Genomic DNA, 26,811 nt, shown 5'->3' with positions numbered 1-26,811 from the left:
AGTTTGACATGCAGCTTCTAGAGGGGGAATATTTCTCTGTGCAAACCTTAGATCTGAGATGAAGACGTGCGAGTATGAGCACAATACTGGGACATCACAACTAGTTTGGAAGCCAATCACGGTTTAATATTGAATTTGCACGTGTGATGTCCAGCACACATACACTGATAATGGCCTTTTCACTGAAGTGGGATAAATCTTGTGTGTAGTAGTTTAAATTTTGAAAACAACAATAATTTCATATTCAGAGATTCTGGATTTTTTTCAATCAGGGACTAGGAATATTTGTAATTTTAAGCATTTTGAACTAGGTAGTTAAACTCTGTATTTATGTTATTTATGTGTTTTTCAACATCAAAGCAGGAGACAAATGCATTTTCAGAACGAAAGTGGTGGAATCAATGTAATAATTCATTAATGTATTTTTGATATAAAGGCAGAATAATGAAATATAATGTTTAATTCACACTACATTCAGTTTTAATTTTATACCTTTTTACTACTATTTTAATAGCAAAATCAGAATTTATTGTAAAAATAATCAATTTCATTTTTTTAGAATTAATACATTTATCTAAGAATTTGAAGTAACAATTGAAAAACGTATTTTTAATGCTAATTATTTCGGAGAGGGGAACGACCTATGCACAAAATAAAGCTCTCAAGAAAAACCCACGAAAATATTTTGTCTAACAAGATTCAAGCGAAAACGGACGTAGGCGGGAGCATACGCTCTCGCTCTCGGCTGCTGCTACTCTTCGGCTACCCAATAGTGGACATGCTAGTAGTTGGCTGACCATTGATTCAGGAGGTAGTACAAATTCTTAACAGGACGGACACTGTGGACATCAGTTCAGCACTGAGAGCAGAGCAGTTTTATGAACTCGGGGAAATGACAGGGGAGGCTTCCAGAGTGGTAAAGAAAAACAATATTCTAAATTATTTTCAGGACAGTTTGATAGTAGTGTTAGCTAAAGTCAGCTAGTTGACCGACAGCTAACTGCAATTAGCGTAGTTAACTACCAGCACTGCCAGCTTTTCATATTAGCAACACATACTAATGGACAGGTGTAAGGTGTTTTTTTAGTAAACCTGGCACGTGAGTATGGTTATTTGGACGTACAAATGAATACATTTTTAATGTTGCTATATTCCACAATTTCCCATTACTGTTGGCGGCTACAACCTACAAGGTGACTATGAAGTGTGTCTTTACATAAAAACCAACACGTAATTACACAGTGTTATAATGCTAAACCAATACAGCTAACTGTCCCCTCCGTATTCAATGCTGTGGTGATTGTGGCGATGGGAAACAGTCTTAAGACTTGTGCTGCTCAGTGTGTGAGTGACACAGAGTTTGTTTGATATTTCAGTGCTCAGGTCCCTGACATTGCTGCTATCTGTACATCAATTTGTCAGCCGTGGAGACATTTTGTCCCTCAGACGCAGACAGTGAACAAAAACAACAAAGTATCCCGGCTGGTCATATCGGCCTTGATCTAGAACCATCCTCCTCCTTCTTCCTTCCTAACACAAATAAACACACACACACACACACACACACACACACACACACACACACACGTTCTTGTGCTGTTTTACAAACACAGTATCTGTGTCTATCTAATGAAGCAAGTTTGGTATTGGTGGGATCTTGTAGGTCTCAGGAGGCTGGATGTCATCGTCTGGAAATCAGTTACCAATTATTCAATCTATTTTTTGACTGGGAAAGGAATTCATTAGCAGCTATTGTGTCTTCTAAACAAGAGCAAATTATGAGCAATCCAGATCACAATAATCATAATACTGAAAAGTGAAACTGTTGCTGCTGACATTCCCAGACAGAGCTGCAGGAAGAAAAACTGCAGCTATGGTAAATGGGAACAAGAATTGTTTTATTGCTGCCTGCTCATCATGGCACATTTGGCACGCTTTTCAGCTAACTGGATAAAATTGTGTTATCTCTTTGAGGTTGTAAAAAGACTTTGTACTCTCAGCCTTTTTCTCAGAGCTGCACTGACACTGTGTATCTGTTACATCAGTATTTATTGTTAATCCAAAAGTAAGTTATTATTAATATTTCTGCTCTTATTGCTGTGTGACAAGCCTCTTTTGGAGCCAAATGGCCGTATGACTGGAAATGCATGAATTATTAAAGCTTACAGGCTTTGATATCATTGGATTTGACACGGTGAACGGGCTCCAGAGTATATCAACAGTCCAGATTAAATTGGAGATGTTCCTGTTTAGAAAATAAGCCAGCGCTTTGAGAACCAGTTCTTGGGTTATCTCCAGAGTTCAATGGACTATACTGGGTTTGAAAGTACAGTCTGTCCTCTTTGAACAAGTGCCTGGTTAATAGTTAGAAAAAATGCGCATTGTGAAGATAAGCATCCACCATTAAATGAGTTCTTTTTTTGTGTGTGTGCTAAAAGAATTGTCTTTGAGTGTTGGGCGGTGCTTTTGTTTTCTTTAGTTAAGGTTGTGTCTGCAGCACACGGCTCTGGTCCGAAGATATCCACAACCCGGCTCATCACTCCAGGCAACCAGATCCTTCACCTTACACAGGTAAAAAATACCAAAGAGGCCACAATCACAGGTTAACGTCTATCCATGATGATGTTGCTGTTTTGATGAAATGGAACGGTTTCCTCCTTCCAGGGAAGGTCAGCACAGAGGGCTGTTATGGAAGACACTTGTTGGGATCTCTGTCAGCGTACCTGTGGCAGTCGGTGTCCAGTATGCTGTGTCAGAACCAAAAGAGAGGAGGAAGATGAGGATTGTGATTGAAGGATTTGGTCGCTTCTGCAGGTTTGTCGATATCTTTATCTACAGATATGAATGCTAAATAGGGGGCCTTAAAGTAAAGCGTAACCACCATGTCATTTCTGATGCTTAGCTCATAGAATTTGTTTCAGCGGTAGTTTCTCAAAACATCTTTATTTATATTTTCTAGAGCTTTTAATACTGACTTAGTTATCTACATATTTAAAGTGAGACTATGCAGCTTTTGCAGTACAGGAAGTACTGTGACTACAAGTGGCATTTACTGGATAATGGTAATTGTTAAAACATAGTGTAACAGTTAGACATGTACTGAGGAGCCATCACATCATTGAACTGACTCAGTAATGTCAGTGATGCAGGAGTATATAAAGTTAACATTGCTAACATTGGTGAACATTAGCCATCATGGTCATACCAGACCAAGCAAGGCCATAGCAGCAAGTTATTGCTGCATTGATTTGAGTAAGGGTGCATATTATTGCTTATGAACTAAACTTTTCATTTGTAAGTGGAAGAACGTGCTATTTCTTCTTTCAAAAGTTACACAGTGTCACTTTAAGGCTGGTCGTTTTTGGTTTATTCATATTTTTATGTAAAAATGTCCTGTTTTTAAAGCTGTAGATTGGTTTAAATGGATTTTCACACAAATTTTATGCTCTCACAAATCAAAATGTTACACAGGGTCCTTGGGTGGTGGGGGAAAGTAACTGTTTTTTTTTTTTTTTTTTTTGTCTGAAATGTACCTACAAAAAAAAACTTTTTTGAATGAATAAAAAAAACATTAATGATGCTGTCTACATTAAAATAATTTTCTGTATTTCAGTTTAAGAATCAGAGTCAAGTCTAATAAATACAAGGACTTTGACACCATCTGTCAGAACGTCCTTAAGTGTGTACATTCAGTGACAAATCAAGAGTAAAGACTGCTAAACATCCATATACAGGATAAATAATTATCCACAGGGGTAATAGGAATAAAATAAGTGTAAAAATAGAAAAATAGAAAGAAAGAATAATCTGCTGAACAACAAACAGTGCCGATACATATGCCAGTCTGTATACAGGGTTCTGCTCTGGTTGGCAGCTGTACAAGAAGTGCAAGAATGCCAAGCTTTGCAAAGGGACTAAATAGTGTAGTGGTAGTGCAATAATTTAGAGGGGGGTATATTTACAGCTATTGTATTAGTGATATACTGGTTGTCTCAATAAGGCAGAGGTATGTGTATACACAGTGTATTGAAGAAGTCAATGTGAAGGTACTTTTGTGCAGTAACTGGATATTTCCAGTGATCTTAATTAAACTTATGCTTACAAAGCATATTACTGCCCTCTCAGTCGATGTTGAGATGAATCTCTGGGATTCACTGTAGAAAAATGCAATTGATATGACCACCATTTACCACAAGTGTTGCCAAAACTGCTAATATTATGAATCACTCACATTCCCGTTCACATCACGTTACAAGTCAGATCCACACCTTTTGAAGTCCCAGCGAGCTTCTTATCTGTTTGTCCTCAGATGTCTCTCTGTGGGAATCCTTATCTCTCTGGATTACTGGTGGACCACCAATGTGGCTCTTCGTGGCCTGGATGAGGTAATTTCCAAAATAAACTAAGTTGACAGAATAATGAATCTTCTCATTGTGGTAGGCACCTTAAATTTACATAAATCTTACGTATAGCTTAATGTCGCATGTTAGTGAAATGTATAAAGAAGTAATGTAGCCACTGCTCCAGTTCTGGTCAAATTAGGCTGGATGATGCACTTCGGATCTAGGTTCTGGGGAGTCTAAAGAATGTTCTCCCCGTGACTGTTTGCATTCAGCTAGTGGGGAAAAGGGCCAGGTTTAGCTCATAATGAACCATAAATTCCTAACCCTAAACCCTACGTTGGTGTTAAAATGATCATTCAATTATTAGATTAGTTGATTGACAGAAAACTAATTGACAATTTTGTTAATAGATTTGTCATTTAAGTCATTTAGCAAGAAAATTACAAAACATTCTCTGGTTCCAGCCTCTCAAATGTGAGGATTTGCTGCTTGACTCTGTTTTATGTCACTGCAGAATTGATCTCTATGAGTTTTGAACTGTCGGAAATAAAAAAACAAGATGTCACCCTGACTGGCATATTTTGCTATTTTCTGACAATTTATAGGCTCATTACAGGCGGTTAATCTAAAAAATGGTTGACGGTTGCAGTTCTAAAATTACTACCAGATGATTGTTGGTCCACTCATTACGTTAGTTATGCAAAGCAAACATGTTCCAACATTACTTTTTTATATCAGTCACTAAAATGCAGGGCATAATGAGTTACAGCTTTTGTCCAATTTTAGTCAGAATTTTCTCACTGGTCTTGGAGATATAATTCACTACATAGCACAAATTTAAGCTTTAACAAAAACTAAGTTACATAACTTTTAATAATTAACACACATAATTGTGTGCCCAGTTTCCTCAGGACTAAGACGTGTAGATCTTCCCAGCTCATATGAAGCGAGGGACCTTTGGTACCTGTTATGCCCCTCCCTCACCCCACATTTCATTTCTTCCTCTCTTGTAACTTCAGAATTTAAGTAAAAAATTGACAAATCAATCTTGTCTTACGTCTGTCCTCCCCTGCTAGAGCAGCCCATCCTACTTGGCTGAGATGTCAGCCTGCCACCAGAGGACTGCAGATTGCATGGTGAAAGGTGCCATCAGGAACGGGGGAATATACATCAAACTCGGCCAAGGTCTGTGTTCCTTCAACCACCTGCTACCCCCCGAGTACATCCACACCATGCAAACACTGGAAGACAAGGCCTTGAACAGGAGGTACAAAGAGGTGAGAACTGTACCACAAATAAAAGCACATGGTTCAGTGAAAGAGGACAGTTTGCAGTCTCTCAGGACTGTGTTTGTGTCTGTAAAAGGTGGATTCTCTCTTCCAAGAAGACTTCAACAAAACCCCAGAGCAGCTTTTTAAAGCATTTGACTATGAACCCATAGCTGCTGCCAGCCTGGCACAGGTTCATAAGGCAGAACTGTTTGATGGGACTCCTGTTGCTGTGAAGGTGAGCACTGGTCCTGAGACCAAAGTCAACATGGTATCTTCTTTTTTTCCATCTTTTTTTAAAAATCAAGCCACTTCTTTTAGCATTACGAACCATTACAACCCTTGAAAACACAATTAATGATTTTCAGTAGGGGGAAAATATACATAAAAAGAGGTTCCAGTCATGAATCTAAGTTGTTATTTTTGGTCTTTTATTTTTTGGGGGGTAGACAGTAAGGAATGCCCAGCATGATCCTTCAAAATCCTGTTTTTGTCAAATTCCGCTCCCCACAGGTGCAGTACATTGATCTCAGAGATCGTTTTGATGGTGATATCAGAACACTGGAGATCCTGCTGGATATTGTTAAATTCATGCACCCCAGCTTTGGATTCCGCTGGGTTCTTAAGGTCAGGATATGGTCATATTTCTTTGCTGACATACTGTATCTGTCTAGGAGAAAGATGTTTCTCCTTTCATGATATCATTTTAATTTCTGCAGGACTTGAAGAATACGTTGGCCCAAGAGCTGGACTTTGAGAACGAGGCCAGGAATTCTGAGAGGTGTGCACTGGAGCTGAAACACTTAAAATTTGTTGTTGTACCCAAAGTCTTCTGGGAGCCAACTTCTAAGGTAAGGTTATTAGATATGGTACAAAATAACTGGACTTTCATAATGTCTTTCCTTTCGTCATTTTCATGTTTTTCTCTAATTTAAAGAGGGTGCTGACAGCAGAGTTTTGCAGTGGCTGCAAAATCAACAACGTGGAAGGCATTAAAAGACAAGGGCTAAGTTTGAAAGATGTAAGTTGATGCACGCTAGACAAAGGGACGATATTAATTGTAGAGTTTTATCACTGGAATGCTGGCTGAAATATCTCCACTGACTATTTTTCTTTCAGACCGCAGATAAACTGATTCGAACATTCGCTGAGCAAATTTTCTACACTGGTTTCATTCATGCTGACCCTCACCCTGGAAATGGTGGGTACATGAGTGTGTGTGTGTGTGTATGCACGTGCCAAAGTGTGAAAAAGAATATCGTTAATAAGTCACAAGCGTGTATTTTCTATCAGTCTCTGTTGGCTATCTGTAGGCTATCCATCAGGTCTCTGGCTTAACTCCATACAGAGGAGACAAAGCCAAACTTCACAGTAATGATTAATAGATCCGTAGAGCCTAACTGATATCAGCTTGGCCAACTTTTGGTGTTTTTTTTTTCTTTTTCTTTTCTTTTTTTTTTAAAGCAAATATGTTGGCCAATAAGGAACAAGAAGTTGCAGTGCAGAAGATACATTGGAGGTCATTCAGAACCATTGGTGCTGTTACATAGTTTGTCTGGATCGTCTTAGATTTTACATATAAAATCTGTTATGAGCTTATCAAATATGATACGTTGTTACAGATTAAACTACCCAACAGTATATAAAATACTTAAAGTGAACACCACCTCACCCAACTACAACAGCTAGATGCTACTTACACATCAGTTCGTCAGTAATCCAAATCTAGCAACATAATATATAACAGTATAGCACTCAAAGGGGCAGTTTTTAAGCACTGAGTACTTTTTAAAAATTTTTTTATTTTAAGTAGATTTTACTTACTGTACTTTTACTTAAGTAACATTTCCAGTGCAGGACTTGTAATGGAGTATTTTTACAGGGTGATATTGCTACTGAATATCATCAGTGACCACCAGAGAGCACTCACAAGCAGATTTATCTAACTGTAAAGCGCCCGGCTCAGTACATATCTCGGTCCCCATAAGCAAATGTAACCCAATAACCTAGGGGATCGTTATTTAAATTGTTTAGATTAATGTGTATGTTATGTGTGCAGGTTAAAAAATAATGGCTCAGAAGAGGTTATGCCACTACCCAAAGTACTTAATTACAGTAAAACTGATGTCATTTGATGTTTTTCTTTATGTGAAGTCATTTGTGTTTAAATGTTCAAAATAAGGCTTTTTATCCTTTATATGTTGAGGAACTGGATCCTTTTTAGTATCATACTGTATTCTTTGTGTTGGCAGTTCTAGTGAGACCAGGTCCTGATAACAAGGCAGAGTTGGTGCTGTTGGACCACGGATTGTATGAATACCTCAGTCAACAGTAAGAGTTAGATGAGTCAGTTTAGTAAAAACCTAAGAATATTTTGCTATCAACTCTAACTGTGACCTTTGACCTTAGTGACAGAGTGGCCCTTTGTAAACTGTGGAGGTCCATTGTCCTACGAGATGAGGTGGCAATGGAGAGATACTCTAATGTACTTGGGGTCAAAGGTGAGGAAATGTAACATAGGACGTATGCCAGTAAATGTTATACAGTTAGGCCCGTAAGTATTTTGACAGTGACAAAATTTGGTAATTTTACCTCTGTACACAGGCACGATGGATTTGAAATGAAGTCATCCAGATTTTATTGAAGCCATTTTTATACATAGTCCGTTATTTTCAGAGGCTCAAAAGTAATTGGACAAACCAACATAATTATAAATATAAGGATTATTTTTAATACTTTGATGAAAATCCTTTGCAGTCAATGACTGCCTGAAGTCTGGAGCCCATGGACATCACCAAATGCTGAGGTTCCTCCCTTGATAAGCTTAGGTCTTTACTGCATCTGGATCATACTGGATCTTGAGCCGTTCCTTTCCTTCTCCATACTCTTCTCTTCCAATTATTCTGGTACAAGTTAACCTTGGTTTCATCTGTCCAAAGAATCTTGTTCTAGAACTGGGCAGTCTTTTTTAGATGTTTTCTGGTAAAGTCTAATCTGGCCTCTCTCACCAGTGGTTTGAACCTTGTGGTTAACCTTCTGTATTTACATAGATGAAGGCATCTCTTGATTGTAAACTTTGACAATGATAAGTCTACCTCCTTGAGGGTTTTCTTGACCTGGCTAGATGTCATGAAGCGCTTTTCTTCACCAAGGAAAGAATTCTGCGATCATCCACTTTAGTTGTGTTCCGTGGACTTCAGTTCAGTTCATTCCTTCTTTTTTGGAATGTACCAAATTGTTGATTCGGCCACTCCTCAAATTTCTTCCATCAGTCTGATAGGTTTGTTTTGTTTTGTTCAGCCTAATGTAGACCTCCTCATTTGCATCAACACCTCTTTGGACCGCATATCGAGAGTTCCCATGACCAGCTACTTAATGCAAAACTCCAGAACCTTTTTATCTTTTTAATTTGTCACGAAATAATGAGGGAACAGGCCACAGCTAGCCAAGGAAACGATTGTCAATTGTCCAATTACTTTTGAGCCTCTGAAAAATAACGGACTATGTATAAAAATGGCTGTAATTCCTAAACGGTTAATGTGATTTTTTTGTTAGACCCCTTGAATTAAAGCTTAAAGTCTACACATCAATCACATCCTGATGGCTTTGTTTCAAATCCATTGTGGTGGTGTACAGAGGTGAAATTACAAAATTGTGTTACTGTCAAAATATTTATGGACCTAACTGTATGGATGTGAGAGAAATTTGTCTATCAAAATCCAGAATCAGAGAATCTAGTTGTCCCCCAATATAACCGTGATTTGTCGACATCTTGTAAAATGGACTATATTTATTTTCAGATAACCCATGTGGTAATTTGTCAAGGAGATCTACTTTGCTGTGACACAATGAAACAATAATTTCATTCCTTATCTAATTTGCACTGCAGAGTACTTCCTCTTCTGTGAGATGCTGCTGCAGCGACCCATCAACATGCGGGAGCTGGGTCTGTCCAACATCTTGAGCAGAGAGGAGACAACCTACATGCGCGACATGGCCATCCACCGCTTCGAAAGCATCATGCAGGTGCTGAAGTCCATGCCCCGGCCCATGCTGCTGGTCTTCCGGAACATTAACACGGTCCGAAGCATCAACATCTCTCTGGGAGCACCGGTAGACCGCTACTTTGTCATGGCCAAGAGGTATTCACAGCCAGTCGCTACATTATGGTTATGTAATGCTTTCAAAGAAAAGTAGACGCAAAGTACATTTAAGTTACAACATATTTTTGTCCCTTTCCAGCACTTTGACAACTATTGCATTGGTTGCTAGTTCCAGGATCTTCCAACTAAAGGGCACTTTGGCTTCGGCTAGTGTACAAAGTAACTGTTACCAATCTTATCACTGTACCGAACTCTGTCACAAAGGTAGGTGTTCCACTTTAGTGAACACACAGTGTGTGAGTTTGTAAGCGGATTCAAAGATTCCTGTTGCATTGTGTTTGAGTACCTGTAGGCTAACAAAGGGTCGGGGTAGGTTCAAGTTAACTGAATAAATAAATTAGTTTTCATTCTGAGGGTGGTTAGGGTGCAAAAGAGCCAAGAAACATCAAACCGCTCTCACCCCACCAGCTAGCGTGAACCGCTCAGTAATGGAGGTCGGTGCCACAAGCGAGCACTGACAAAACATATCAGCTTCAGAGCAGTGTGTTGTCCACCACGTTGACAATGTGGTCACCCTATTGCTAAAAGTATGTTGCTGAACGTCACACATGCGCGGCGTTGTTTTTCAGTGCGGTTCGAGGCTGGGGGAAGATTCAGGCAGAGAGGGCGGGGATACTGCCCAGGCTCTGGGTCTTCTGCTGGGTGAGGACAACGTGGGAGAGCCTCAAGTTTGAGCTGGCCTTGAGGTAAGCACTCTTTAGTCTCTGCAGTGCAGTAAATATTCACTTTGTGTTTATACTTTTGTGACGGAGCCATGAGAAATTTTTGGTGTGACTCCTCCACAGATCGGAGATGGCAATGATGAGTCTGACACGTTCATTCCTGGGCTTGCTGTCATACTTCGGCCTTATATCTCTGGACGCTGACATATACGAGTACCTGAGGTAGTGCACAGCTGAACACGAACCGCTTCTAAGCGCAAGTTAATGCAGTCCATCAGTAAGAGGCCCTTACCTACTCTTGCAGCTCCGAGTGCTGTTAGTAATGGTGCTACACAAGTGTTTCCATATCAAATCACATCTGGAGCGGAGTCAGAAATGAAGTCTTGAAAATGGGTGAGAATGTACTGAACTTGTAAAGCAGCAAAGCCACTCCCGAGTAGACACCCACAGGCCAGAGTTTCAGAACTCAAAAGCCTATTGTAATGTTTTTAAACTAAAGGAAGGACAATACACATTTTGTTTTAGTGTAATCTTAGTTAAGTAAATCTTTTTGAAATCCAAATTTGAGATATTTTAAAGTACAGTTTCTGTTTCGAGGACACGGGTAAACATTTACCTTTCTATTCTCTGTTATTTTGTAGCAGCTATATCATCCTGACTTAGCCATACATCAAATGGAGTCACTGTATTCCATGACGAATGTGTGATAACTGTACCTTGGCTATAAAACAAGCTAAACCCAACAATGTTTAGCTGCATCCCCACTGGAGTGAGACAAATGGAAAAAAAAAAAAAGGTCATTCAGTCTATTGATTTATGCCAGAAATATGCAACCATGAGTGTACTGTGCAGGTTTAATGTTTTTAAATTATTTAACAATGTTAATAAAATGTTCTACCTCCTTTTTGTAAAGCCTTCCTGTCTTAATCACTCAAAGCTCAATGTGAACACAGTAGGCTTGTGTTATTACGTTCACTGATTTTATTTTTTATACAAAATATTCTAAGAAAACACAACTACCCTCTTTTTTTTTTTTTGTATAACAAGTAAGAAAAACAAATAAGATTTTCGCACAGATGACTGTTACAAAACAATGTCTCCACTTAATATAAAACAGCATTCGTGGAGGAGGAGACGTGGGAATGTGGCTCAGAAATGAGCTGTTACTCTGTCGATCTCCAGAAGGTCATCCAGGATCTAGAGAGAAAAGACGGACAAAATAAAATCCGAATAAGAAAACTAACTTGACTGCATTTTCTCTGTTTGTTAGTGTACTTACTATGTCCTGAGTGGTTCCAATCTTCTTGGCCAGCTCGCTGCGCTCCATGGTACTGAGGTACAAGTACTTGTTGAGGAGTTCTCCATCCAGGATGTTTCTCACAGCGTTCTGCAGGCTTCGTCTGTCACTGTGCAACATTCTGGACACAGGATACACACGGGTTGATTAAATCAAGTCTTCAAACATCAAACAGCCAACCTAAATCTGTCACTCACACTGAAGACCAGAGACACTCCCTTTGCAGCCTCTCTGTGTAAATCAAAGTCTGATTTGAACAGTGGCATCTAATATATGACTGGTAAAGTACTGTAGGAAGATGTGAACCTGAAGGCCTTCGGGTTTAGGCCAGCGTGATGAGGCAGCATGGTGGTAAGAGCGTTCTGTAACATCAGCAGTCGCCGGTAAGTCTTCTCCTGCATGGGGAGAAGCAAGCCAACTCCTCCATCTAAGGTCGCTGTGGGAACACAGAGGAACGCGGTTTAGTCCACATTCAACATTAGGGGATTTGAAGCTCTGAGACTTCTTTCCAAAAGCATCATTTGCAGGATTTCAATCCTGGAATTCTCACGTGGTTTTAAAAAAGCCAAAGGGATCAGCAAAATGTGAAATTTTAGTTATTCTCAACAGCTGAAATATTTGCTTTTTCTGTAAATTAGATCCATCGATGTCTGACAAAGGTCAATGACAAAACTAGTTTTAAATACACAAAGTATACAGCTTCTTTCCCCTATGCACCAGTCTACCAGTGTCGCAAGATTTGACTGATATCAGATAGCCCAGTCAGATTCAAACAAGCCCAGTTGTCATAAAAGTAGCCTGATTTTTGAGTCGCAACGATGGCCATTAAAACGTTACCCCTACGGTGCCAGGAAAGGAATGTGGCCCTTCAGAGGCTCCCCCTTAAGCCTGTGGCCGAATACAATTAGCAGAAGAAAAATAAAGGATTTGGACCTAAGATGCACCTCCAGCCTTCTTTTATTAGTATAACCACCTAAATGCTACGAAACGTCACCCAAATTATCTCAAGCCTCCGAAAACGATTTTTACCTGCCTGATGCTAATAAGTCATCTGCAAACACTGCTGTCTACCAAGGTGGCCATGTGGGCATTTGTTTTTTTAAGGTACTGCTGTTTTGTTTCACACTCTCTCAAGTATGACTGTCCAACATTTTCTGACAGGAAAGAACTTGAACTTTACCGACCCACTGTAGACGAGTATCAGCTTTTCTCTACATCCTACCCCGGTCACCTGCTAATCATGGGAGCCCACCGGAGCTGAGCTCTGGCTCCTGACATCCCAATCTCACCTCCTTCAGTATCACAGTGTTGCCAGCCCTTTTGGCTTGAAACATCGGCTTTCAGACACTGTCTCAACAGCACACGGTATCTACAGGTCTCATTGGAACTACTTTCTACTCAAGAAATAATGCGAGACGGGAGTCTTACCAAACCATGTGATGTGCTTGTTGTCCCAGGTCAGAGATTTCTTGCTGCCAGTGTCCAGCGCTCCTCTGCACGGCATCCGCCAGAAAGTGTTAATGTGAGCTCCGGCGTTAAAGTCAGCTCGCCTCAGCAGGCGCATTCCTCCGAAGCTCTCTTTAGCTGAGAACACAGACCGCAAAGTACGTGACTGGAGGTGCCCCTGACACTGAGTTACATCCCATTTGAATATGTAGTTCCAACAGTGAGACTTACCTTCTGGTAAATACATATATACATAGAGGTTCTTGTCTCGATCTGACACTGAAAGGAAAGAAAATGAAAGGGTAATTAGAACAAAAGGATTTCTTCTCCCTTTTTTAAAACAAATTTACATGAATTTTCTTTCAATGGGATTATAACCATTACCCAAGAATCCAAGCTGGTTGTTATCCACCATGAATTCGATGCTGTAAACCTCCAGAGGCTTTGCATCCTGGTGCCAAAAACAATATGAAAACAGTTAAATCCCAACAAAGGCAGCTACGGTCCCTGAATTATCTCCAGCTGCCAGAACTGCTCTCTTCAAGATAAACTCGACTGGAGCCAAATAGCCACAACAGACACGGTATCAAGCCTCACTTGTAGATCTTAATCAATTACACTCCACTGCTTGTACAGCAGCCCACAAGTTATCTTGAATACAACACTTAGGCCTGCTTGTTTGTAACCTCTCCCTGCCTCAACCCTGCTCTGAAGCAGACGGAATTGAACCTACGGGTCCGAATTCAGTCATAACTGTGTCTTTCATCAGCTGACGGTGAACTGCTTCAGTCACTCACCCTGCTGACCAGTGACAGGGTCTTGCTCTCCTCCTGGTAGCGGAGCAGTGAGATGCTCTTCATCAGGTCGGCAGCCAGGATGAAGTTCTTGATGCTGAACATCTGGTGGATGTAGAGCTGAGTGTCGATGAAGGCCATGCCGGTCAGGTCGTTGTCCTTCAGGACCCACAGGAAGATCTGCAGGAACGCAGAGGCCATTACCCCCTGCTTAGCTTTTCAACATTACGTTAGCTTGTCACACAAGATACCTCCCAGTAACAATGCAGGGCAGAAATGTATGTAAAACTTCAAAAAGTCCAGTTTTTTTAAGTTCTGTAGCTAGACGCTGTGTGGGACAGCAGTGTTTTTGCTAATTCCAGCTAAGTGAATTGCGGTTGCTGTGATGGTGACACCTTCTGTCCGATGGCTGAGACCAGGTATCCGTTGCAGTGACACAGAGCCGTCACCGGACCCTTCTGTTCCTTCTCGTACAGCACTTTGAACTTGTTCTTGGTGAGGGGCTGGCCTGGCTCCGGCACAACTTCGATCACATCCAGGATCAAAATCTGAACAGGAGAATTCAAACCTTTCAGTTACTGAAGCAAAACGGCCTCAGTTCTGTAGAGAGAACTGAGAGTTTGAGGCTTCACAGCTAAAGGAGACACTTTTATCTCTTATCCCCCCCCCAAACCACCACCAAACAGAAAGACTTTGTGCGGCTCACCCGGCCCCTGCAGGTGACCTCCTCCCCCTGCATCAGGCAGGTCCCTGCTGCGATGTAGCCCTTCAGTCCTGACACTGTCTCCTGACTCCTCAGTGCCACTGTCTTCATACAGGTCACATGTTCCCACTCCTCCAGGTCGATCCTTAAGGAGACAGAGGCGGGTTAAGTCAAGGCGCACTCACACTTACCAGCCTCTAGCCACAATACAAAGTGTTCCTGTGTTAGATTCTTGGGATTATACAGTATATCATTACGGGGCATCAGTTTGGAAAAAGGGCGACTCGGATTTGACATTATTTGAGGGTGAATTCATTGATTGGCTAATTGCAATAAAAAGAGGAGTGACATTGTACATGGGCAAAAAAGGAGTAGGGCAAAAAGACATCTTGCCAGTATTAGATGAGAGGCACTGGAAGATTTACAGGAAATATAGGGTGAGACGGGGGTGATGAAGCTTGATCGAAACCCCGGGTGTCACGTTTACATGCGTTCTGAAGGAGTGTCGTGCCCTGTGTCCGCTCAGGCTGAATAGCGGAAGCAGCATGCAGGCAAAGCAGCAGCGTCGGCTTCAGCCCTCCATCGGTGTGTACACAGGATGTGTTCGGCCACACTGGCAGTGGTGGGTCTCAAAGTCCAATACACACACCAGAGAGCTACAGGGGCACTTAGGGTTGCGGTTGCATGCCTAAAGCACACCTCCCCAAGGCCGCAAAATCCTCTAAATTCCTTATTTTATTACGCAACAGAAAATGGTAAGGAATGTTTAATCTGCAAGTGGATCCAGACAGTGACAGATATTAAGAGCTGCGTGGGTCTGATTTGTTTCCAAGACCAGTAGTTCAGCAGAGGTGGCGAAAATGCAGAGCTTGCGCTGTTTTTTTTTTTTTTTTTTTGTCCCTCTGGGTGTATGTACAGCATCTGCATGAAAAACTAACTGTCACCAAATGTCCCTGGTGAGTAACAAACCCAGAACATCACCTCCTTGGTGGAGTGTGAGAGTGAGCAGTTATCTGTTTGCTGACAGTGCAGCTACGGCACAGCGGCGGGTCATTAGAGCAAAGAGCCCTACTGTTATTCTCGGCTCAAACTGCGGTTGAAGCAGCATTTCATCTTTATCCTGTACACAGACGACACCGGATTCTTATTTTTCTTAATCTGGTTTCTGATATTTTTTGGTGGCATTGACTTGTGTCTATCTATGATGGACTGTCACATTTAAACACTATCTACTGGCACAAAGCTGAAGTCATCCCAGCTTAATGCTGCAGGCCAGGAAAACAGCAGGGCCAAGTCAGCCTAGCGCGGAACCACCTCTCCATATTACCATCAAGCATCTAAATGTGTTCGGACAGAAAAAACAATAACGATACGTATTCTCACACAATCAGTGCCCAGGTATATAAGGCTACAACACTTGCTTATGTGCTTCGGCTTCTCACAGCTAAGCACTGGCAGTAGCGGTTAATGATAATGCAGAGCAGATAAATAAATGACCCAACATTTCCAACTGATCCTCCCTGAAATGAGGGAAAGCAGCCATGTGAGACGAAATGAACTGTCCACACCATGGATAAATGACCCGAGATATTCCAATGAAACCAGGACAACCTGCTCCACAGAAAATGAGAAAAACAACCCTGGGAGAAGGTTGTTTGGACCTCTTCATTCTCGGGCGCCTACTGTCTATTAACACAAGGCACTTCTAGAGATTTTTTTCAAACTGCTCTCCAGTTCTTCAAAGGGCTGCGGTGTATAAAGAAAAGAGCTTTTACCGTGTGTTGGGAATGGCCTCCCAGCTGACTGGAGAGATGAGCTGGATGGAGAACTTCTCCTGCTGAGGATTAATGTATCGCTCATCTGCGGGATGACAGCGGAGAAACAACAGCGAGACGTCCACATATTGCGTTAGGAAGGAAATGTCAGTAGACTACCGGCCCTGAAAGGCGGACCGCACAGGACATGCCGCTCAGCAGCCTGGGTCAGTTGTAGTGCAGTAACACTGCCTGTTGCAATTGGGAGTGTGTAAAAAGTCGTCAGCAAGCGAGCACAGAAGTCTACACTATTGGCTGAAAATGGTGGGTGGAAATGCTTGGACTAGTTAACAAACACTAATCTATAAACTGTTTAACAGTTTAGCTAAAAGAAACGGACACTTGGTCAGAACAGCAGCTACAAGTACTTTATAAACTCTTGACATAGCTAAGGGTGATTTATAAATTGTTAAATAGCTTCAAGTCATAGATAAATGAAATAGTAGCTGAAAGTAATTTAAAGTGTTGAAATAATTCGCTGAAAGTAACTTGAAACGTTGAAGCAGCTGAAAGTGATGGATAAAGTAGCAGCAGTATGAATGCAGGCTGTGATGATTCAGTTGTATGAAAAAAATAACTGGAGCAATATACATCCTGTTTAAAGTCTATTCAAAAGAACGCACCAGGAACATGCCGGCTGGTGATGATGAAGAACTTGGTGGTGCTCTGTGTGTGTGTGCGTGTGTGTGTGTGTGTGTGTGCGCGTTGCGTGTGTCCATGTCTGACTGACCTCTTTCTATGACTTCGTACTCCTTCTCCTCTCCCGTCATCCTGGGGATGCGAGTGCAGGGCTCTTTGACACTGGTGCACACAGCATACACCTGAGAGGGAAAAATCCACAGTCACACACGAGAACTTCACTTCAAAGACTAATCCTTTCAAAATCGCCCTCATTGATTTTTTTTTTTTTTTCTAACGCAGTTAAAAAAAAACAACTTCAAGGCCAGAGGCCTTTCATCTTCAACTTTTCAAAGCCGCCCGATCGATGCGCTTTTTCTTTTGCATCACGTTACGTGAGTGGAGGTGTGTGAGTGTGTTTCTGGCTTGAATTTGTGTCGCGTCGCTGCTTCGCTGCGCCCGGTTGCTGCGTGGGCTGAGTGAGAGGAGCCTTGCCTTAGACTCGACATGGTAGGAGACGTAGTGGACGGTGCACCTCAGTGGGATTTTTCTGACTGGCCAAGGGGCATCGTAGGACAGATATGTGGGCAGAACGCTGATCCTCAGCTCGCCCTGTGGGAAAAACACACACACACACACACACACACACACACACACACACACACACACACACACACACACACACACACACGAGAATCGTTTAACTAGAGCTAAAATGAAAAAAAGGCGAAGGGTAAAATGAATAAAATGTGCACCAACAAGGTGATCAGTAGTGATAATCTCATTTTTAGAATAGCATTTACAAGAATCTGTAATGGTACTTTCTAAAACTGCTCTTGACTTGTTTGAGTAGCTGAGAAAAGCATCAGATAACAGATCTACAGTAGCCAAGTGGGAGAAGCGATTTTGAGTGTCCCTAGTTCCACAAGTTAAATATCCTCTCAATTGCTTTAGATTATTTCAGGTCACATCTTAGATGAATCTCTCCTGCTTGACAAAAGATTAACCACTAAGTAAGAAAATATCTGCTTGTTTTATGAAAAGTCAAAGGTAGCACATAACGTAAGGTGACTCCGGAGCTGCTCTGAATTCTGCTGTGCGCTGCTCGTGGCAAATAGAAGCTGAGGATTAGACTTCGGAGAAAACTGCTTTTACAGTCTGCAACTTAAACAAATTCGTTTTCAGATTCTGGATCGTTCTCGGGTGAATTCTGCAGCCGGGGCGCTCGTGTTTTGTTCTCAACTGCAACAACAGAGCATTTCGAATTGGCGCCTCTGACTGGCTGCTTCTTCACAGCAACGGCAGCCAAGGCTCATGGGTATTGTAGTATTTCGACCTGTCTGCCATGCCAAACTACAGAAGAAAAAAGATAGTTTCTCAGAAACTAAGTTGAAATAATTACTGACATGTTTATATGTCCAGCAACAGTAAGGCTATCACTTAAAGTAAAGTTCGAAATGCGAATTCAGAGCGGACAAAAATTATTTCTGTATCTAGTGGCTCTTCCCGCTTCACATCTCTTTTCTTACCATTTTGTGAAGATTTGTTTTCGATATGCTTTTTGAGGGGTTCTAAAATACCAGCATTTTTTGACTGAAGTTGTGAGAAAGATGTATTATATTGTATTGGTGCCAATAATTATTATCTGCACAACTGCAGAAATTCTAAGTATTTAGCATTTTGAGACTGTGTTTCAGTGTGTACTGATTTCTTTTCCTGTAACAGTTAAAGACAAAAAGAAGACAAAAAAAAAAAAAAATTGTCTACTGGAGTCCAGGATAATAATGATATCACAACTACTAGGAACATTCATACCTGTGTGGAATCTTATTCAACTTCCTGTTCATTTAATAATAAATGAATAAGTTGTGTTTCTGTTTCAGTTCAGAGTGGAGCTTTACTTTTCAAGACCTGATGGAGAGGAGCATGTTCTGATGTCGAAAAAGCCACATTATCACTACCAAAGTGAGAAAGTGTTCTCTGTGTACCTGTTTGTTGAAGTAGAGGAAACCTTTGGGGCAGTTAATGTTGTGGAAAGGGGAGAAGGACTCGATGGAGCCATCAATGGTCATGGGGTGAAGCCTCATCGCTCCTCGAGAGGTGACCAGCATCCAGTGAGGAGACGGGCCACAGATGAACACCTGTGTCAACAAGAAAAATGCGGAAAACGACTTAGCTTATCCAAAACGTGACAGGGATGTCAAAGCTCTCAAGGCGTGGATGTTTGGGCTGGAGTCCTAAAGTAAGTTTTTAAAAATGCCCTCCTTACCCCTGAGTAACCAGAGATGTCCTCAAAGTATCTGAACCTGGCAATCCGACTCTTCACAGCTGAACTCTCCTCGGTGGAGCCGCTCTCTGCCTTCTTATCTTTCTTGAGCTTTGATTTCTTTTCTCTGAAGTTGATGTTGTGGGGCACCTGTGCAGAGTAGAGTAACACTGTTCAGATTCACTTCACTCAAAGCTCACTTGATTTAGTCCACCTTTGTCAGTCTTAGCTCGTACTTTCTTGAAGCGGACTTTCAGGTTGTTCTGAGGCTGCTGTTGATCATACGGGAACGCTTCGTAGATCAGAAGCTCCTGTTCCACATGTACCTAGAAAACGAGAAGGCATTTTGTCATCGCCGGTTTTTATTCAATGTAAGTTTTTTTATTTTCTTTTTATGAAGCACTTTAAACAAGCGAAACAACTAACAAACACATCAATGAGCTCAGCACAAAGAGCCCGAAGGTAAAAACTCACCAGTAAATATGGTCTGCTTTGATTGTTGCCGAGTGAAACCAAAGCCGCCTCTTTGACTAACGGGATCTCTCCTTGTCGTGTTACTTCCTCCTTTTTACCCTCCCCCTGTGTTGCTGATTGGCCAGAGGAACTGTCAACCAGCACCCTCTGACCAACTGGGAAGTTCTTCACCAGGAAAACCAACCTCCAGTCTGGCAGCTGGTAAATCTGTTCAAATAAAAGCAAGGACCAATAAAAAATAATGTAGCAGTAGCATTAACATGCATCTTTTCACTACTGAATATACTGTATATACTCTGATGATGTTGCATAGACGCCGTACCTCCATGACACCATTCTCCCTGATGATCATGCACCAGTGTGTGGGCTCTGCTTTGCTCGAGCTTCCCTCACTTCCAGAGGTTGCTAGTCCCACAGAGCTGCGACCGATTTCCTCCTTTGCAGGTGCTGCACTGGCATTGGAGTCTCCATACAGCATTTCCTCTTCATCATCCACTGTGTTACTACGAACACATTTACCAACAAGTTCTACATAAACAGGAGGTCTCGCAACTGGTGGTAAGTTTCAGTAAGGAGGTGATGTGAATTCTCACCTGAGGTCCTGGATGATGGTCTCTGCCTCAGACTGGCTCCTGATGATGGCGTCCTCTTTGACGGAGCAGCTCACTTTGTTTTCTGTGGTGAACATGCCACTTACGTCGCGGTACGCGCACAGCGTGATCACACGTGATTGCTGTGGAAGGAGAAGCAGTTTTAGCCAAATGAATTGCTGTCAAAAGCGATTTTAAAGACTTGCGTCGATCTAGTTTCCAAATGTGGGAGCGGAGTGACGCTCTGCATTTGCATATTGCCATTACTGAAGCAGAGAAATCAAATCAGTGACAATGTTGAAACTGTGGAACCAGACACTCTTGCTTGATGGCTTCAGTTTGGCCAGCAGGGGACGTGTTTGTCCAATGAAACCCTGCTATGAAGACTGATGAGCATGATTTACTCACAGTGGGGATCTGTGGCTTCTGCAGAGCCAGCCGATGTGTCTTCCCCATATACGAGTCAATCTTCAGCACAAACATGGTGACTACTCCCTCTGCAGTCATGATTACCACGTAAGGGTCCGCCACGGAGCAATGCACTATGGGAGAGCCCAGGTCCACTGGGATGAAGTGGAGCTGTGTCACTGAAAGCAGGATTGGAAGAACGCATGTCAGCGGAACCGGCTGGGTGCATTATGTTTAATGCTTTCAGTTTGCTTGAATATTGTACATGTATTCTCCTACTTCATTCATCATTGTTTTCTACTAAAAATCTAATTATCACTAAAGTGTCACCACTTTTTTCTGACTTTTTCGGGGTTTTTTCGGTCTCATTACCTCCTTCCAGCAGTCGAATACCCATGGGTGAGACTTGGATGATGTACTTGTTATCACCGATGTTTCCAGCGAACACAGTGGGTCCCTGGGTGGCAAAACCACTGGTGTCCAGCTCCATGATCTCCTGACCAGTCTGAAGAATCTACACCAAAACACAGGATCAGTTCATACAAACAAACAAACACAGCCAATTAGACAACATTCAGATGATATAAAAGATAGTTTTTTATTTCCATACAATACATTGAGTTCTATTTAAATCTTTTATTTGTTCAAATCAAAATTACAAGGCATCAGATGTGTACTGATGTGAGTTTTTACCATGGTCGAATCCTCTCTGCTTAGAATGAGAAAGCCATGCTTCTTTGTATCATCCTCCAGGGGAGGCTCTGTCTTCTCCTCCTCCTCTTTCTCCTTCTCCTCCTTCTGTTTTTCCCCCTCGTCACCATCCTCACTGGTCTCTGTCTCAGCCCCGTCCTCTAACTCGTCAGTTTTTACAGTCTGGGAGAGGACCAAGAAACATCTTACAGTTTAAAAAAAGGGGTGCCACTATACATGACTGAACATTTAGATCATTCATTAGCGAAGACCTTAAAGCTATTAAGCAGAAATACACAGTACTTTTTTGTCTTCCTTGACCTCACTTGAGATGACCGTCCACATGTCATGGCAACCTGGCAACTCAAATGTAGTGACTACTTGGGGTCGGATGCTTCTCTGAGAATAGAATGGAAACAAATCAAAGCATGTGATAGGAAGGAAAGAAAAAAAAAAAAAAGAAGAAACAAGATTGTAGTGCTGGAAATCTTTCGCTCTGCGCATTTAAGTGTGTCAGCTTGTGTCTGGGATGTTTACAGGCTACTCCGTCAGATCTCTGAGGCAGCCCTGGTATACCCAGACTTCACTATAGCACCGTCACTGGACCTGCGGCAGACGGCCCTCACGACCACAGGTTTTAGGATGGTGCGGTAACAATAATCATGCATTCACCTACCTAAGCAAACATGCAAAAACACGACGGTCAAACTCAACGGGGAGGATTTACCTGAAGTACAGACAATGCACCATTCTTGCCGTAGCCAGAGCACACTACAACCTCCAGGTCAGGCTCAGGGTTGCTCTGGAACTGTTGGTAGGCGGAAATCAAAGTCAGTAAACTCTAATACAATTCTCTGCCAAAGCATTAGCAGCACTAACCAATATACAGATACTCTAGGAAGTGTTTCAAATGTCCGTACCTCTTCTGACAGGAAAGCAGGTTCACCCATGGAGGCATTCGCACAAGGTCCAATGTTGAGTATGCTATCACACACCTGCAAGAAAACACAGAAAAGACCTCTCAATCACATTCCACAAAGATCTGCATTTACATAAAAAGCAATGGCGCTTAAGGGTTTCACTACCTCAAAGGAGTAGGTGGCCAGCTGAGTGCCTGACTGGGCCTCACTTCCATACACTTCGATCTCATCCAGCTCATCTGTCAAAACAAATAAGTTGCAGACTGGGAGATCACACACATATTTCTGGCACATATCAAAAATTAAATTTGAGCGTACCAGTCCAGTTGGTGGAAGACTCTACTCGCTTCTTTTTGCTTGGTGGTTCCTCCTGGAATTCATTAGCAATGACTTAGAACAAAGGATATGTTGGTGACAAGCTGTCAAGTATAGCAAGAATCCCTCCAAGTACAGTGTGTGCAGTACACATTTACTTTGAAAGAGTGTGAAAACAAGTCTTTCAAAGACTTTGTAGGCAAGTGCCTCATGTAAACTAATTGATGCAACTAGAAAAGCATAAAGCAAGTCAAACTAAAGATGACATTTCAGTGGTGCTCCATAAAAACAACAACAGGCTACATTAAACTTCACATTTTACACAATCACTGATGTACCTGTTTATCTTTATCCTTCTCTTTCTCTTTCTCTTTGTCTTGCTTTTCTTTGCCCTCCTCTGGTGGTGTCTCCTGAAGCTTCTCTGTGTACTTCAGGAGCAGAGAGTTTCCGAGGCGGGAGCCGAGGAAAAGGTAGCCAGGCTCCATGGTCACCATCTAGAGGAGGAAAGACCACAGTGTAAGGCATCGGAATGGCAGACTGTCTATACCTAAATCCTCTAAAAGCTGACACACATAGTATACATTTTATACCCTAAAATGTCAGTCAAATATAAGAATCTACCTATGAGTTTTGGGTAAAGTCTGAAGACGTTTTTCCAGATTTTTTTTAAAAAATCTCTCTGCCAATAAGTTTTTTGGTATAAAATTGGTAAATTCTACAGCATTCAGCAGCTCTAATCTTAAAGCACTGGATTTAGCCTTCGAACCCCATGTCAGTCAAACTCTATTACGTCCTCCCTTATGTGTTTCCCCACAGAAACACATATGTATCATCAGACCATTTTTGCTCAGGGCTACGAGCACAACTTACGCAAGTTGTCAGGACGCTGGCAGCAGCTTTGTCGAAGTGGAACGCCCGGACACTCCTCATGCCATCAGTAATGAGGGTTAACACGTAACTGCAAGACAACAAGTAAATCGTCAGAGAGGAATCAGAAAACGTCAACACTGTTCATGTGCTTTTTATTGGTAATTACAATCACTCACATTTCTCCTCCTTTCAAAGAGATGACCATCTTATCATAGGCAATAAAGTCAGACTGGGAACAATCTAGTGTGATCCTCACTTCATCCTGTACACCTGCGTAACCAAAACACATGAACATCAAATAAATATCAAATGGTGTACATATTAACAAGGCCAGATATAGTATAGGTGTGTGTTTTTAGATCCTAATGCTTACGTAGTGGGAAGGCTGTGGTCCCAGCTGTCTGAGAATTGAGAGAAACTCCATATGGTGGAACACTCTGGTTCAAATACAGCAATGAATTCACAGCAAACACCACCACACCGCCTGCAAAGATTTGATATGTGATCAGAACTCTCAAGGGGGCTGCAAAACCAAACACTTTAACAACAAAAGAGAGAATTCACTGAGCTCACCGATGGGTTTGGGAACAGCCATGACTTGCGTACAGTCAAAAGGCAGATTACTGAGAGACCAGATTACAGGGTGGACCTTTTGCATGATGTTGAGGGAGATAGCAACGATGCTACAAGTGTCCTGACGCACAGCCACACGCCTGGCAGAGTGACAAACAACAGACGTTAATTGCTGAATCAAATCTGGTTGAATCAGGCAGAGAGCCCCTCATGTTAGCAGCTCAGAATATCACATAAAAACATAAAGTTGCCATTAGAGTTGCTGGTGCGTTGGACTGACCCAGGCCATGTCTGGTTGGGCTCAAACAGGATGAGCAGCGTGGGCTCGTAGTAGCCGTGCAGGAACTTCATGTCAATGATGTTTAGCAGCTTCTCGTCCAGCTCACGGACATCAATGATGTAGCTGGGTAGGAAGCTGGATTTAGGTCTGCAAAAGAGATACACCGACAGTGTTGTATTCAGCATGGCCAAACTACTTTTGAGTGCTCGTGTTAACTCTAATAGCAGCAGGATAAAAGTGGAAAAGTTTGGTTTTTGGGACACAGCTGCCCACCAGATACTAAAAGATGTCAAGAAGCAGAATGTCTAGGAGACTGCAGGCGTACCCTTCTCCAACTCCACCTTCCTGTTCATCAGTTAGAGTGTCCTTTCTGAATGGCAGCACCACCAGTTTGGTACCATAAACGAGCATAACAGCACAGCGATTCTCTGGATCTACACGGACAATGGGGATATGTACATTTTGTACAAAGCCATCCTGAAAATTGAGCAAGAGTCCAAATTAGTGGAATAATGAATTTCCTCCAATTTAGACAGTTATTTCACATATTATCTATGTTCCTGTTGCTACACACTCTGAGTTCTGGCTCCTCAAAATAATGAAGTGACAGCGTCTTGAGATCATGTGTCCCGGGGTCATACTCCACTACAGACAACTGGTGGGGGGGAAAAAAAACACACCCAGAGGCCAGTTAAATACAATTTCAGGCAGTTAAACATTCAGTTAGGCAGTGCACAGCTTAGATAATAATACCTTGGCATCTTTGAAACTGAGGAGGAGTGCATCTCTGCTGGCTCCCACAAGCTGCACACTGGCCATGGACATAACGTTGCCAAAGAGAGAAAAGGATGCCACCTGCTCAAGTTTCTCCTTACGAGATTTGGAATCTGCAGGAGGGGAGCAGAGTGAAGTTGGACTGCAGTAACACTCATGTAAGTTTATGTAATTTGTCATTAGTAAATTTGGTTTGCTTTGAGTCTGAAGTCCAGACTTACCCGAAGACTTGTCAGCCTTTGACGTACTCTGAAATAATGACAGAAATGTTACACCTATCACATGGAACAATTTGGGCTTATATTTAAAAACCTGACAGAATGAAACAAGCCCAGTGGAGACTTAAAGTTACCTCCACATCGTGGATAATCCTGTAGACAAAGAGCTGAGATGTTCCAGCAATGACCAAGTTCTTCTCCTTACTGGATATAAAGTTGCAGTAGACAGAGAACTCCACAGCAGTGGGGGTGTGGGCTTGTCTGTACACAGCATACATCCTGGATGGCTGCCCTCAGCATCTGACAGGTGAGAACATTCATGTCAGGGCCGCCACACTTTGCCACCGGTGAGTTTAAATACATGCGACAAACACCAAACATTCACTCTCCAAGTCTTTCTCCAGAGTGAAGTGGAGTGGAAAGCAGTGTGAAACAATGCGAGACAATGCTCAATTGACATTGAGTTATTTTGTGAATAGTGAGGTAAAGAACCTACATGCCGAATTAAACATAAGACTCCACCGTTCATGAAACGTCGTGCTTTTATTTTATTGTTACGTGTAGATGCTGAAATATGGAGTAAACTTTCAAATTTTGTAACTGGGTTTTGCTTAACGTTATCACCAGTGTCTACTGCCGTCAGACTAGATATACCACACACCGATGTACTACATTATACTATCTTTAGCTGTGGCTGTTTAATAAAGAAAGTTTAAGCCCTGCTTTAAGAATTCACGACACTGATGTAAAAAGATGCTCCCATGATAAATGAGCGCTAGCTAGCTTATACTTTAATCTCCCAAAGGTAGCGTTAACGTTCGGTTTTGTCTGCTGAATTTGATTATTAGCTTTCGTTTTGATAGGTATTTTAATTTAATGCAAGTAGCACAAGCCATCCGGGCATTTCGTTGTGAATAGTGTGTGCTTCTAACACAGCTAACAGTTAGCTTCGGATAACAAATGTGTGGCAAAGCCGGTAATGATAGCGATGTTAGCAACTGGCGTTCCCATTTGTAACTAGCATATTAGCGATCATGGCACCGCGTCTGCACCGGACTTACGTTTTTGGCATGTCTTTGCAAATCATGAATTAAGCTTGTCAACGTACCTATATCAAACACGTTATCAGAGTTTGTAGCTTTATTTTTCCTTCCTCTGTTCACATTTAGGGTGTCATACTTTGTGGTTTACTAACTTAAGCTATCTGTCCGATAGCCAGGTAAGCTAGCAGTTAGCTGACTTGTGTTGTGGCTGCGCAAGTCCTCTTCTTCAGCTTTTCTTTTTCCGGCGGACTAACTGCTCCGAAGCGTATTGCTGCCCCCAAA

At 41.9% G+C, this 26,811-nt stretch overlaps 2 protein-coding genes across 5 annotated transcripts; one reads left to right on the top strand and one right to left on the bottom strand.

The window, feature by feature from the left end:
- Positions 1-724: 724 nt before the first annotated feature.
- Positions 725-11,339, top strand: adck5 (aarF domain containing kinase 5). 4 transcript variants are annotated; one of them, XM_040121356.1, is made up of 16 exons: positions 725-916; positions 2,480-2,571; positions 2,665-2,814; positions 4,310-4,385; positions 5,420-5,620; positions 5,709-5,849; positions 6,125-6,238; positions 6,331-6,462; positions 6,549-6,632; positions 6,731-6,812; positions 7,864-7,942; positions 8,021-8,112; positions 9,501-9,753; positions 9,854-9,978; positions 10,344-10,460; positions 10,560-10,675. In XM_040121356.1, the coding sequence occupies exons 1-15, from the start codon at positions 893-895 to the stop codon at positions 10,418-10,420; spliced, it is 1,722 nt and encodes a 573-aa protein (XP_039977290.1). In that variant the 5' UTR covers positions 725-892; the 3' UTR covers positions 10,421-10,460; positions 10,560-10,675. The 4 variants fall into 4 exon arrangements, with proteins under 4 accessions (XP_039977290.1, XP_039977291.1, XP_039977289.1 ...); XM_040121355.1 differs by lacking the exon at positions 9,854-9,978 and having other exon boundaries at positions 728-916; positions 10,560-11,339; XM_040121357.1 differs by lacking the exons at positions 7,864-7,942; positions 8,021-8,112; positions 9,854-9,978 and having other exon boundaries at positions 727-916; positions 10,560-11,339.
- On the bottom strand, positions 11,287-26,768 carry cpsf1 (cleavage and polyadenylation specific factor 1). Its single transcript, XM_040121354.1, has 38 exons — positions 26,595-26,768; positions 25,621-25,786; positions 25,490-25,517; positions 25,248-25,381; positions 25,069-25,149; positions 24,820-24,971; positions 24,495-24,641; positions 24,215-24,354; positions 24,015-24,125; positions 23,818-23,911; positions 23,642-23,729; positions 23,110-23,265; positions 22,775-22,826; positions 22,622-22,695; positions 22,457-22,531; positions 22,264-22,344; positions 21,840-21,935; positions 21,540-21,719; positions 21,219-21,360; positions 20,847-21,025; positions 20,442-20,581; positions 20,171-20,351; positions 19,849-20,055; positions 19,611-19,700; positions 19,378-19,524; positions 19,097-19,249; positions 17,604-17,720; positions 17,221-17,311; positions 16,452-16,536; positions 14,680-14,821; positions 14,369-14,521; positions 13,977-14,153; positions 13,564-13,630; positions 13,411-13,458; positions 13,162-13,317; positions 12,040-12,169; positions 11,716-11,854; positions 11,287-11,633 (listed from the first exon to the last, which is right to left on the bottom strand). The coding sequence occupies exons 2-38, from the start codon at positions 25,762-25,764 to the stop codon at positions 11,586-11,588; spliced, it is 4,425 nt and encodes a 1,474-aa protein (XP_039977288.1). The 5' UTR covers positions 25,765-25,786; positions 26,595-26,768; the 3' UTR covers positions 11,287-11,585.
- Positions 26,769-26,811: the final 43 nt, after the last annotated feature.

The sequence above is a fragment of the Xiphias gladius genome, chromosome 24 (genome assembly GCF_016859285.1).
Source record: "Xiphias gladius isolate SHS-SW01 ecotype Sanya breed wild chromosome 24, ASM1685928v1, whole genome shotgun sequence".
Lineage (NCBI taxonomy): Eukaryota > Metazoa > Chordata > Actinopteri > Istiophoriformes > Xiphiidae > Xiphias > Xiphias gladius.
This window is presented reverse-complemented; position numbering and strand designations above follow the sequence as displayed.

Bases quoted from the DNA above. Each gene is read 5' to 3' on its own strand.
- adck5 (XM_040121355.1), top strand. From the start codon at position 893: ATGACAGGGGAGGCTTCCAGAGTG. The intron at 4,386-5,419 runs GTAATTTCCAAA...CTCCCCTGCTAG, and splicing joins CTCTTCGTGGCCTGGATGAG to AGCAGCCCATCCTACTTGGC. The intron at 6,633-6,730 runs GTAAGTTGATGC...TTTTTCTTTCAG, and splicing joins AAGGGCTAAGTTTGAAAGAT to ACCGCAGATAAACTGATTCG.
- cpsf1 (XM_040121354.1), bottom strand. From the start codon at position 25,764: ATGTATGCTGTGTACAGACAAGCCCACACCCCCACTGCTGTGGAGTTC. The intron at 22,827-23,109 runs GTACATCAGTGA...AATGAATTCCAG, and splicing joins AGAAGGATAAAGATAAACAG to GAGGAACCACCAAGCAAAAA. The intron at 14,822-16,451 runs GTAAAAGCTCTT...TGTCTCCTTAAG, and splicing joins GAGGCCATTCCCAACACACG to GATCGACCTGGAGGAGTGGG.